General features: G+C 35.1%; 1 protein-coding gene across 1 annotated transcript in view; it reads right to left on the reverse strand.

The window, feature by feature from the left end:
* Nucleotides 1-12,877, reverse strand: part of ITGB8 (integrin subunit beta 8) — a 73,458-nt gene that overhangs the window by 12,027 nt on the left and 48,554 nt on the right. The window contains exons 7-8 of the mRNA XM_008686371.2: nt 6,399-6,494; nt 2,551-2,640 (exon numbers count right to left, since the gene is read on the reverse strand). Of these exons, the coding sequence (XP_008684593.1) occupies nt 2,551-2,640; nt 6,399-6,494 (186 nt within the window). The remainder of the gene's footprint in view (nt 1-2,550; nt 2,641-6,398; nt 6,495-12,877) is intronic.

Below are 12,877 nucleotides of genomic sequence, written 5' to 3' on the forward strand. Positions count from 1 at the left end.
AGTAGCAGCATATGGAAAAAATTTTTTTCTAATGGTTTCTAATTTTTACTTGAGTAAATTTTCATTTTCAACTGTATAATCGATAAAGGGATATGTGCTTACTGCCTGATAATTGATCATGGTAGGAAATCTAGAACAAGATACTCTTTCAAATTAGTAAATTTTATTTGGATTAGATAAGACTGTGTTAGCCACATTTTTAAATCTCCCAGAGAGCTCATCCATGGTAATCACTTAATTGAACATTCTCAGCAAACCAACAGAAATTTGTAATGGTATATAAATGGTATTGATAGGGTGATGATGTGACAGGTCAGAAGGAAATTCCTAATACAATGAGTGTTCTCAGTTTGCCCTTCTGAAGTTTTTTCTCTTAAAAAGTTAACCTTGTTACACAAATGTTTTTCACTTAAGCGGAGTGTGAAGACAAATATCTAAAATTTTGCCCAGTTTTGAGATTTAGAAATTAGACTCCAAACACAATATTAAGTTTCTTTTTTAATATCTAGCAAGTACAGAGGCAGAATTTATTTTTTTGATATACAATTCTGTTTGTATTTAATATAATTTATTTTTCATATCTTAATTTCAACTTAAGTTATTCTAGTCATGATTCTTATTACACTTAATTCTGGTGGCAGTACCGATGTGAAGGATAAAAAATAAAATGGAGTCACATTCACCATGCACTAAATTTGCATTAATTTTATAAAATTCTTAAAAAGGAAATGAAAAAAATTAAAAGAATGAACTATTTTTATTCTTTTTCTTCAATGAATTGTGAATTATTTCTGTTGGACTGTGAAGACAAAATAAAATTTCAGAAGAAGTTTGAAAATATATGCATATGTAAAATAATAACAAAATCTCAACTTAAGGAGGTTAAATTAGCCAGAGTAAGTGTTATTGGATTTGCTAGTATTTTCCCATTGTTTCAGGTTAATCAGAACTGCAGTTAGCTAAGGCATTGTATACCTATCCTGGGCAAATGAACATAAAACCAAATGTTGCTGGTTCCCTTTCCATTGGTATAGTCTGACACACAGTCAATTTTGTCAATTTATGTTCCTTGTTTGGAGTGATAAATGGGTTCATACTATAAAAACTAGGGTGATTTCTAACACTACACATTCCCTCCTTATTTTGATTATTCCTGGGAACAAACTGCAGATGGGAATGAACTGTACACGTTTGATCTTCCTTGATAAGAAACTCCCCCCAGTCCTAATGTTCTTTGGTAACAGTGAGAAATAAAAATAATTAAAGATGTTCTTCCTTATTTCATCCAACATAGTTTTCAGACATAGTACAATTCCTTGGCAAAAAAAAAAAAAAAAAAAAAAAAAAAACTCACAAGATTTATTTTTCTTTTTAAAGAATAAAGTTTAAACAAGTCCTTCATTTTCTATCCTGTGTCTACTTCCTGACTTTCCCTTTTGTGCTCAAGTAGAAGGCAGATGCTGCATGGAGAAAATGAGAAGAGAAGCCTGAGGTTTCTCACAATGCTTGGGCTACTGTGTACACTATTCATCCCTACTGTATAAGTAGGAGAATCAGAGAATTTGGGAAGTGAGACTTTATCAGTGGTTCATAAGTTCAAGGTAGAGTAAAGCATACCTTTGGATAGTTTATAAGAAAGAGAGAAAGAAAGAAAAAAGGTGTTATCACACAGAAGGAAGCACCTGAGACCTAGAGTTAAGAAACACCTGGGTTCTGGTCCTGATCCTTCTGCTTGTTTGACCTTTGGGTAGCTTGTTTAGCTTCTCTGAGGTTCTATAAATACAAAATGGGAGTACTAACATCTCCCTTATGGATTGGTTGTGTGGATTAAATGAGGTCAGATATGGAAAGTATCTGTTTCTCAGTGGTATTAAAGTAACAATCACAATTATTACAACATCTTAACAGTGATTATACTATCCAGGAATGACCTACACTGAGAGAGCAGATGTTTCTGTAAATCTTTGCATTTGGCACTCAGTCTTCATAGACTAGGGACAGCATACAACTGCCAATTCAATAAAATAGTATACCTCTTAAGGTGATTCTTTTAATCAAACTAATTTGATAACACTGCTAAAATAACTGATTAAACAATCCAATGATTGATCTAGGAGACCCCAATAGAGTCCTCTCAGTAATCTCTATATCCCAGATAGTTCGATTTCCCTGACAGTTTGTTGCTTTAAATAGTGTGGATTTCTTTATTTTTATGACATAGGAAATTGTGACATTTCTGGTAATAAACTATGTTCGATAGCCATGATTTGGTGACTTATTGAACATTCGATTTAGAAGAAAATTTAGATGGCCTCTAGCCAAACTTGAGTTTACTGTCAATGAGACAGTGAGGTAAAGAAAGCTGAAGTGACTTTCCCAAGTTTACATGGCTAGTTAGTGATAGAGCCAGGGCTAAATTCAGGTTTCTAATTTTTAACCTAATTTTCTGTCCACTGTTCCTCTCAAGATGATAGGACACTAATTTGTATTTTGCCGTAGAAACTGGGGTTAAAAGTTTATATGAAAAGATTGTGTGTAATATATACATACCTGATAGGCTTCTACTACCAAATTATTGAGGTTTGCAGCCTTTGATTCTATTTCACCAGCAATGGTGCCGGGCAAGAGGGGTAGAAGGTCCTAGAAAACATACCAATAATATTTACTTAATGACAGTAGTATACACTGGCTCAGTAATCAACAAATATTAAAAATTCTTATAGTTATAAGTGGAAGGTGAGCCATTGCATGAATGAAAAAATATAAGATACAAGAAAAATATTCAGCAACCAAGTAGGACGCCAGACCACATACACCTGAAATGGGAGTGTGTGTATGTGTATGTGCGTGAGCGTGTATGTGTGCACAAATTACATGTTGACCTAAAAACCCAATCAAAGTACAGACCAGGATTTCCCAAAGTATCTTCCATGTTCCATGGGACATAGTTATCAAAAGAGTTCTGAGGGCAAATAAGTTTGGGAAGTTTTGCATATGGTTTCTTCCACTTAGGTACTCAAAATGCACACTTGCAAAGTGAAGGTTCAGAGAAGTCTTGGAAATAAGGTAGCAGTATTTGTTGCAGCATTTCCAACATTTTTAAATTACAAAACCCTTTTCTCATGTAACAGATGTAAGTATTTTGCAGAACTACTGTTCCATGGAGTGACTTTTAGGACATGTTGGCCCAGAATAGAGAAAACAAATCATTGTCACAAGTGGAAGCTTCATGGGGTGGGTATTCTTGATGGATGTCACTTAACAATTATGGAGAAAACTCTAACTATTCCTAATGAGAAAATGAGAATTAGCAAAGGCTTAAAGGTTTACCTGAGTTCTAGATGAAGTAAGAAAAGAGAAGAAACCAATCTGACTGGAGTGAAGGCTGAATATTTTTAAGGAATCAGATTATGGAAAGTCTTAAAATCCGATTATACACTCATTTTACCATTCACAGGTATCATTAAGTTCCTGCTGTATGCCAGCCACTACTTGGACATTAACAATTTGGTATCTTAGGTTATAGGGGAAATGTATCACTCACAGATTTCTAAAAGCCATTTATCTAACCTTTATTGAGTACCTATTATGTACCACTTTGGAGTTTCCATCTTTGAGGATCTCACAGGTATATAAATGACAATTTCAAAAAACAATGTGCATATGAAGTAACAGAGATATGCACAGACCCTGAGGGATGCCCAGCAAGCATTTGAGGGCTGGGGAAGACTATCAGGGATTGTTTCCTGGAGGAGATGACACATGAGCTGTATCTTGACTAAGAGTGAGCCAAGTGATGAGGGAAAGAGACTTCCAGGCAGGAGGGAGAGGTAGCGAGAACAAAGGCACAAAGGAAAGAAAGAGCCTGGTGAGTGTGTGTGCACAGGAAGCTTAAAAGCATGGCTAGAGTGACAAGTGTAAGGCAGAGAATAATGGAGAATAAGAGAGGCAAGCAGGGACCAGATGGTCTCATATGCCACATTTAAAGACTTGATCCTTTAAATCACAGAGAACCACTAGGGAGAACTTTGGTCACAATTGTGATTTAATAGATCATTCTGCAGCCAGGTGGAGGATGAATATGGGAGACAGGTTAGGAGGCTGTTATAACCCAGATGAAGGTGGTTGATAAAAATATCTCTAGGCAGCCAAAATAGGTGACTGCAAAGACATACACAGGACTCTTGGCAAAACTTGTCAGGCTTTCTGAGCCTGTTGAGTCATACTTTGCACATAATTCAATTAATAAACCTGGTTTATGGTTTTATTAGTCAATGAAAATCTTTTTAAAGGAGTAGGGAGAAACTGCTAAAGCCAATAATAACATCAAGAAATAATACATAGCAGAGAAGGATGAGCCTAAAGTAGTAAGCTGCACAATAATTTGAAATTCAACCATTTTTTTTTCTCTCTATAGTAAAAGTTTATTTTTTTAAGTTATGGTCTGATTCTTTTTCTTTTCAAATTTTTATTTAAATTCTAGTTAGTTATCATACAGTGCAATATAGGTTTCAGGAGTAGAATTCAGTGATTCATCACTTACACACAACACGCAGTGCTCATTATATCAAGTGCCCTCCTAATACCCATCACCCACCTCCCTCCATCAACCCTCTGTTTGTTCTCTGTCTTTAAGACTCTCTTATGGTTTGTTTCCCTCTCTCTCTTTTTCTTTTTTTCACCCTCCCATGTGTTCATAATCATCAGTTTTTTGTTTCTTAAATTCCACATATGAGTGAAATCATATGGTATTTGTCTTTCTCTGACTTATCTCAATGCACTGTAGCTCCATCCATAGCACCGCAAATGTCAAGACTTCGTTCTTTTTGATGTCTGAGTAATATTCGTGTGTGTGTGTGTGTGTGTGTGTGTGTGTACCACATCTTATTCATCCATTTATCAATATAATGGACATTGGGGATCTTTCCATAGTTTGGCTATTGTTGATAATGCTGCTATAAACACTGGGGTACATGTACCCCTTTGAATCTGTATTTTTGTATCCTTTGGGTAAATACCTAGTACTGCAATTGCTGGGTCCCAGAGTAGTTCTATTTTTAACTTTTTGAGGAACCTCCATACTGTTTTGCAGAGTGGCTGCACCAGTTCGCATTCCTGAAATTCAACTATTAAGCTGAGAGGTTAAGAGCACAGGACTTAAGCTGTTAGGAAAGTTTGGGCAAGTATATAACGTCTCTGAAGGTGTTTCCTTATCTTTAAAATGGGCTTTAAATTGGTAATACTTCCTTCATTGTTACGAGTATTACATGAGTTAATATTAAGAAACTCAGTGGCTGATAATAGTAAGTATTCAATAAGTGGAATCTGTTATTTTGTTAATTAAGTAGTTTGAGCATTTAATTTGGGCTAGAGCCCTGCTTCTGTGAATATTAATGGTTATTAAATTAAAAAGGGGTTCCAGGGTATACCAATTTGGGAATTGATTAAAGTTTCACTGTAGATTTCTAAGGGAAGAAGTGGCATGATTAAAGTAGTGCTTTCAGATGAGATATACAGTGGTCAGGTATTGGGGAAATTGGTGGAGGGAACACCAGCTTTGTGGCTAATGCAAATAGATTCAAGCATTTGTTAAAGATGAAAGAAAATGTAGTTTCTCTGAAGTATTAAAAGAAATAAGTAAAGGACAGTGAGAGTGGAAAGAAGCAGCAGAGACAACAAAGGAGATGGAGATCCAGTGAACAGACATGTGCAATAAAAATTAGGGTATCACAATATCATGAAAATGAAGAAAAGAGAGTTTCTTGGAAAAAGGAACCTAGAAGACTGTGAATAGTACACAACAACAGGGTCCCAGAAGCAGTTTTTTGTTGGAGGTGGATGCTGCCAGAGTGCCATGGTTGTCAAACATCTGTTCTGTTTGTGGGTCTCATCTGGCCTGAAGGATTGTGGACAAAACCAGTATTATTCTTACGTAGGAAAACTCTGACTGGGTCAGCCACTTTGGTGGCTCCTCTTGTTCCTTTATTGGATGACCTAGACCAAATCTAGGTATGTTGTTAGTACTGAAAACTAAGTTGATGTTCCCCAACCCAATAAGAATATGCCCACAGACCAGAATTGAAGCAGGAATCCAGACATCAAAGGTGTAGTTGGAATGTGAACTATTTTTTACCTGATAAAAGTCTTCTCCGTTATTGTCACAGCCAGTACCACACTAAGTATGAGTCCCCACACTTGGTTCTAGGTGTTACATAAATAAAATTTATATGTAAATGCTAATTTAAGACACTGTGTGGGATACATTAGTTAATACATTATTAAATTCAGATTGTACAAAGTACAATAACTCTAGAATCCTTACCTGGGGATCTAAGAAGTATTCTAATTTCAACTACAAATGTAAACATTTTAACTTTTATTTTTTGGGAATAACGTACCTTATACCAATGAAACTGTTTTCCTTGAACTGCAAAGATGACATTAATGTTGTTGTCTATTAACTTTTCAGAAAGTTGGCCTAGTGAGGGATGTTCCTGCAAAGGATAATAAAAAAAAGAAGGGAGTGAAATATAGTAGCTCAATCCCACACATACCCAAACATCCATTATGAGGAAAACCATATGACTGACATAAAAATGTATTGTGTTTGGAAGGATTATGGTTTTATTGGAGGCACTTAAATTCTTTAAAAAAATAAGATCAACATCAATATCTTAAGGATATTTTCTAGACAAAAGCCCCATAATAACCTTTAACTCAGAAAAATGAAGAGGTCTGATTCAACATTGTGCAAAGTGTGTTCAGCACCTCTTCAGATTAACTTCAGATGGACTCACAGTGATATAACTGAAAGATAACGTACTATTCAGAAATAGAGACACATTAGTGACAATCATATTCTGAAATTTAGTAACAAGTGCTGAAATGCAAATATATGCACGTATAAACATACATACATAGATATTCAATATATAACATGATATAGTATAAACTTTGTTTAGAAAGAGAAACCCTTGTATTCAAATCCCAGGTTGTCACTTTATGATAAAAATTCTATCTCAGGTCCATACTCTGTAACATGTCAGTGGTTTCTGCCTTCCATGATTGCCAGCAAGATTAAAAAGATACTGATTGTATGTGATCTATTTAGCGCAGCTTCTTACATACAGTAGGTGCTCCAAATAGCAATTATCATGATTTTTTTATTTCCAACAGCTTATACAAGATGTATACAGATCTCTCAACTTCTCAATAGACTTAACCTTTTGGTCATGTGATATATTATAAATCTGTTTTACTTTGATAAATAAAACTTACGCACAGCCAACTGTGACATTCTTTGTGTTAGTGAGAAAGCTGGAGAAGAGTAGGAGAAAGGGTATACAATTTAGTAAATGAGAAATCTGCCAACTATGGAATACTATCTATAGTTATATAGTTAGACACTGTACTTGATATTTTTTCTTTTTATAATTGCTCTTCCAGAAATTAAAGTGATGATCTCAAAAACAACTTCTTAACTAGACACTTCCCAGAGGGATGATGTCAAACTTCACCTGCAGTGGTCCTCACCTGTTCACTGCTGCTTAGTTGCATTAGCTAAGTTGCAAATGAGGATCATGTGACTGAGCCTAATTAGTACCCTGTGATTCAAGTTCAAATAACTGTAGTTTTTACTCCTCCTTTCACCATCCAATGCTAATTGTGTTTTCTTTAAGGGGAAATTTTGCTAAACCATCTTGGTTAACATTTCTGTATTTGGGCAAACTATGTCAACTTAGTAAAAGAGCTAATTTAACTAGAGTTTCCCTTATAGCCTAAGCTCTGAGACCCACATATCAAATGTACATACATAGATATAAGAGATAGCCTTGTTTTTAAAAATACTGTCATTAACATAAGTAACTGCTAGGATCTGATTATCCGTGCCCTCCTCTTCAAATTCACTTGTTGAAATCCTAACCTCCAAGGTGATGGTGTTAGGAAGTGGGCCTTTGGGAGATGATTAGATCATGAAGGTGGAGTCCTCATGAATGGGATTAATGCTCTTACAAAAAAGGGCCAGTGGAGGAAGCCACCTTGCCCCTTCCACCATGTGAGGTGGTTGAAACATTACAGCTAGAAGATATCATCTATGAACTAGAAATGAGGCTCTCACCAGATCCCGAATCTGCCAGGGCCTTGATCTTAGAGATCTTCGCAACCTCTAGAACTGCTAGGAATAAATTTTTATTGTTTATAAGTCACACAGTATATGGAGTTTTGTTACAGCAGCCTGAATGGACTAAGATGATAACCATAACAAATACGTTTTATTTCTATATAATCTATTATTGTTCTGGTAGAAACAAATCAAATTTTCATGAACTTCATTTAAATGTGATATGAAGCTAATTTATGAAGAGGTTAAAGAAGTATTACCACTTGGATTTGCATAAAAAAAATTCTGCCCAGAGCAATTCTTAAGAATGTGATTTTAAAGTAATAGAAAATCAATTCCCAAAGTATAAATTCTGCCAGATAAATTGTTATGCCTTGTTCTTAATACTATGTATACTATTAAAATAGATTTACTATGGACTCGGGGAAACAAACTGAGGGTTTCAGAGGGGAGGAAGGTGGGGGATTGGGATAGGCCAGTGATGGGTATTAAGGAGGACACCTATAGCATGGAGCACTGGGTGTTATAAGCAAACAATGAATCATGGAACTTTACATCAAAAACTAATGATGTACTATATGGTGACTAGCATAACATAATAAAAAAATTTTAAAAAATAGATTTATGACAGTTTCCATAATGCTAGTAAATTAAAGAGATCAAGGCAAGGAAGGGTAAATCTAGTTGTATTGGGAATATTTTTTTTTTAATGGCAACAACTACTTCTGAAAAATTTTTCTTTGACAAAAAAAATAATTACAGTTTGCCAGGCATTCCCCCTTAATTTTAAAAACCATTCATATTTTAAGGAAAATTTAATCCATATGTTTTTAACTAGTTTATACTTAACTCACATAAAATCAATATTTAAAGAACAGTCCAAAATATAAACAGCTTTTGGGGCCTTCTTAATCTCTTCCTCTTTTCAAAAACAGGAAGTCACGTTGACAAAAAGTAAATGAAATTTAAATTTAAAAAGTTCTAGTTTGGTCAGAAACTCATTAAGAAGGTCAATTGGATTTTTAAATTTAAAAGAACACATTTTTTTGAACCCTAGAAAAAAATCTGTATTAAGAGAAAATTCCAGCTACTTCGAGGCAGGTTTGTTAAAATTACAAATGTTTAACAGATGTTTTCATAAACCACTGTTGACAGGAGAGCTGTGGATTAATGACCATTTTTGAAGCCCCTTCCCCTTTCCTCCATGAAGTATATTATCTTTTAAATATTTTATCTTTTATGTCTTGTATTTCACTAGCAGAACACTCCCTCTCGGCCAGCTGTCTTATTCTGATGACATCACTGCTTCTCATCTCTAACTCCCCCTCTGTCTAACCCATTACATATTGTTTCTCTAAACCCTGAAAATAATTAACAGAGATAACAGGCATTTCAGGGGCAAAAGGGAGAAGGGAAAGCAATTGCCAAGACAGCTGCTAAGTATTTAAGGGCAAAAGGATTCCTTTCACATTTTTCTTCTTCACCAACACCTTCGCGGTGACTTGTGGGAAATAACTTCTAATGTCAGAAGGGAAGAGGAGGTAAGAAAGATTCACTGGGAGTATTCCAGTTAAAGAGATAATCGTGTAGAGGTGTATGGGAGAATTTTAATAATGTGCCTAAATAGTGACCAAAACAAGAAGTGTTTAAGATTCTCTTTATAAAACTGAACCTCATAGTAAAAATTTTTATAAGCTAGTAGAGAATTTGTACTATTGAGTATCATTGTAGGATGAAAAAAACCCCAATGTCTTGTTAAATAAAGTACTCAATTATCTGGATAATTTTTTTTTTACAATTCACTTTTTAGAAGAAAAATGACGTGAAAGCAATCTGCTAGCAGAGATTTATTTAAAGATGAAGACTTTGAATTCTGTGTTGTCAGTCCCCATCTTACTGCAATAGCATATTTTCTATTTGCATAGTTGCACAGTAGTAATCACATAGACCAGGGTTTCTCATCAGTGGCACTAGTGACATTTTGGGCCGAGTGTTCCGTGTTGTGGGCACACTGTTCTTGTTCGGTGCACTGTAGGATATTTATTTAGCAACATCCCTGGCCTCTACCTACTAGATGTCAGTATATCCTGCCTCCCGCAGTTGTTGTAACAGCCAAAATGTCTCTGGAGATTGACATGTCCTCTGAGGGGGCAAAAATCATTCCAGCTGAGAACAATACCAAGAGCAGGGGCTCTGGAAACAGACCGCTGTTACTAGCTATGTAATCTTTCTGTGATCCAGTATCTATAAAACAGGTATAAATACTAGTACCTACCTCTCATAGTTATGGTGGGGATTAAATGAGTTAATATGTATAAAGGCTTTCACTTATCATTCCGTAGTAGTTAAATCCAGATTAATAGTGAGTGGGGGCTCATGTCCTGATGTCACACTGCTTGGCATTTACCATAGGTACCACTATGTGGGGATCTGTGACCACAGACTAATTCCTGATCCCTTTAGTACCCCCGTTTTCTCATTTATAAAACGGATGTAGTAGCAATATTATAGGTCACTGTGATGTTGCATGATGTTATATAATGTAATGGGCAAATACCACAGAACTTAATAAAAGACAGATTTCAAGAAAATACTGCTTAGTGAAAGACATTTGGAGGCCATTACTAAAGGGCTAGGTGTTGGGCTCTCCTTGGATATGCTTTGTTTGAGTTGGTTCATTTGTTATGCCTTTGTACCTGGCTGCTCGAGTGTTTGAATTTGTAGCTCCTGCCAAACACAATATCATTGTAATCATGATATCCCAGTTGCTGAAGGAGGGGGATGGACTAATAATTTTTGTAAGTTTTTCAATGAAAGTGGTTATAAAAAGTTTTCTGCTTAAATATGATTGAACTGAAACATGTCATTTAATGGGAACATTCTATATAAATATTTTCATCACGTTCAGTTTTTACTATGTCACTTTTGCAAACCATTATTTTTTTCAGAGTTCATTTTCAGAGTCATTATAAAAGCAGTGCCAGGCCACGCTAAGCCTAGCCCAGGTGTTTCTGTCTGCAACCTTTGCTTTCAACTTAAAAGAGAATAATAAACTAAATATTGTTCGGAGAGATCATTCACTGGCTATTTTTCTTTAATCATGAGAAACCTTCAATTTAGGTCTATTCTAAAGTTATTATTGAAGTCATTACTATTCTTATGGCATTTACAATTTAAAACAGGAGAGCAATAAGCTGAAATCAGGCATTTTGTTAGTCTTTAAAGTTGTAACAATATTTTTAAAAACTCAACTGCACCTGGACTTAAAACATGATTTAAAACTTTCTAGGTGCATTCTGCCTAGGTGACATTTCCTTTACTTTCCTGACTGCATGTTAATAAAACCCAAAGGTGCTTAGTGAAAGACATTTCTCTAAACTGGTCTTATCTCTTTAATTTTAGAAGTTATAGTTTCATGTAGTATTAAGCGGAGAAAAAAAAGTAAAAAATAAGGTGAAAAGTATTATTACGTGCTTTAGGTTAGCCATATTAAAATTACTGTTGTTATTATTCTCATAATTACAAATCAGTAATTTCCATGAAACTAAATAAATACTAATTCCCTTAAAGGGATGGTTTTGGTTTAGATGGCCTCTCCATTAGACTTTAAATAGCTATTGTACTGTTAAACCTTAGTCTGTGACAAAAGGTAGTAGATTTGGGGAGTTATTCTAGATTTTTTTTTATTAGATATAGGATTCAGTATCATGCAAAATTAGGACTACTGTATAAACCTGGGTTTAAGAAGGACATTTTTAAGTGTTCAAAACATTTACAATAATAATTATTTTGGGAAGACTTCAGAGTTGAATATGCTTAAAACAGTTTTTTAAATGACTCTTAATTTAGCTTTCTTTCAGTGTCACCAAAATCACTCGCATTCTAGTTTTCTGAAAAGCAGCCAGTACTCAGTCAGTATGAAAACTTTGGTATAGGGGGCAAGCTGGAGCTCTGAGAATCAAGTATCCTGGGCAAGATGTTTACCTTCCCTTTCCACTTCATCCCTCCTGGATGGGAATGATGATGCCAACTCTATCAAGTTGATAGGGAGATTTAATGAGCTAAGGTATATGGAGGGTCCAGCAGATGATCTAGTTCAGGGACCGTAGTAATAAATGGAAGCAGCCAGCACAGTATCAGGTTAAAGCACAGCAATGGATTCTGGTATTAGACAGCTTAGGTGTGGATCTTGACTGATACTTGTAGTATCTCAGCGACTTTGGGTAAATCATCTGAGGTCTCTAAGTTTCAGGTTCCTTATTTATGATAGGGGTTGTGGTAAAGACTAAATGAGATAACATAAACAATATGCTCAGCACTGTGCTAATGCAAAATAAGTGCTCAATGAATTAACATTTTTGTTAATATGTGTCTGAGACAAAGAAGGTGAGAAGCAGAAAAAGAGAAACACTGAACACTTTCTGAAGTTATTTCTTAGAGAGCAGCAAAAATGATTAACAAGACTTTTTACTAAAAGATTAAAATTATCTCCTTACATGAAATGCTGTCTGAAAATAACCCTTTCAGAGAAAAAGGAACACAAATAAATATAATAACTTTAACTTTTGTTAACTCAGCAGTGTTATGGATTATATTAGTCAAGTATCTTCTCAGGCTCCCTTTCTTCATCTGCAGTTCTAGGAAAATGGAATATAATTCCAAGTAGTTGAGATACATGGTAAAAAAAAAAAAAAAAAAAGAAGAAGAAGAAGGCTTCCAAGGGGAACCTGTGTGGCTCAGTCAGTTGAATGTCTG

The sequence above is a fragment of the Ursus maritimus genome, unplaced genomic scaffold, assembly GCF_017311325.1.
Source record: "Ursus maritimus isolate PB19 unplaced genomic scaffold, ASM1731132v1 scaffold_3, whole genome shotgun sequence".
NCBI lineage: Eukaryota > Metazoa > Chordata > Mammalia > Carnivora > Ursidae > Ursus > Ursus maritimus.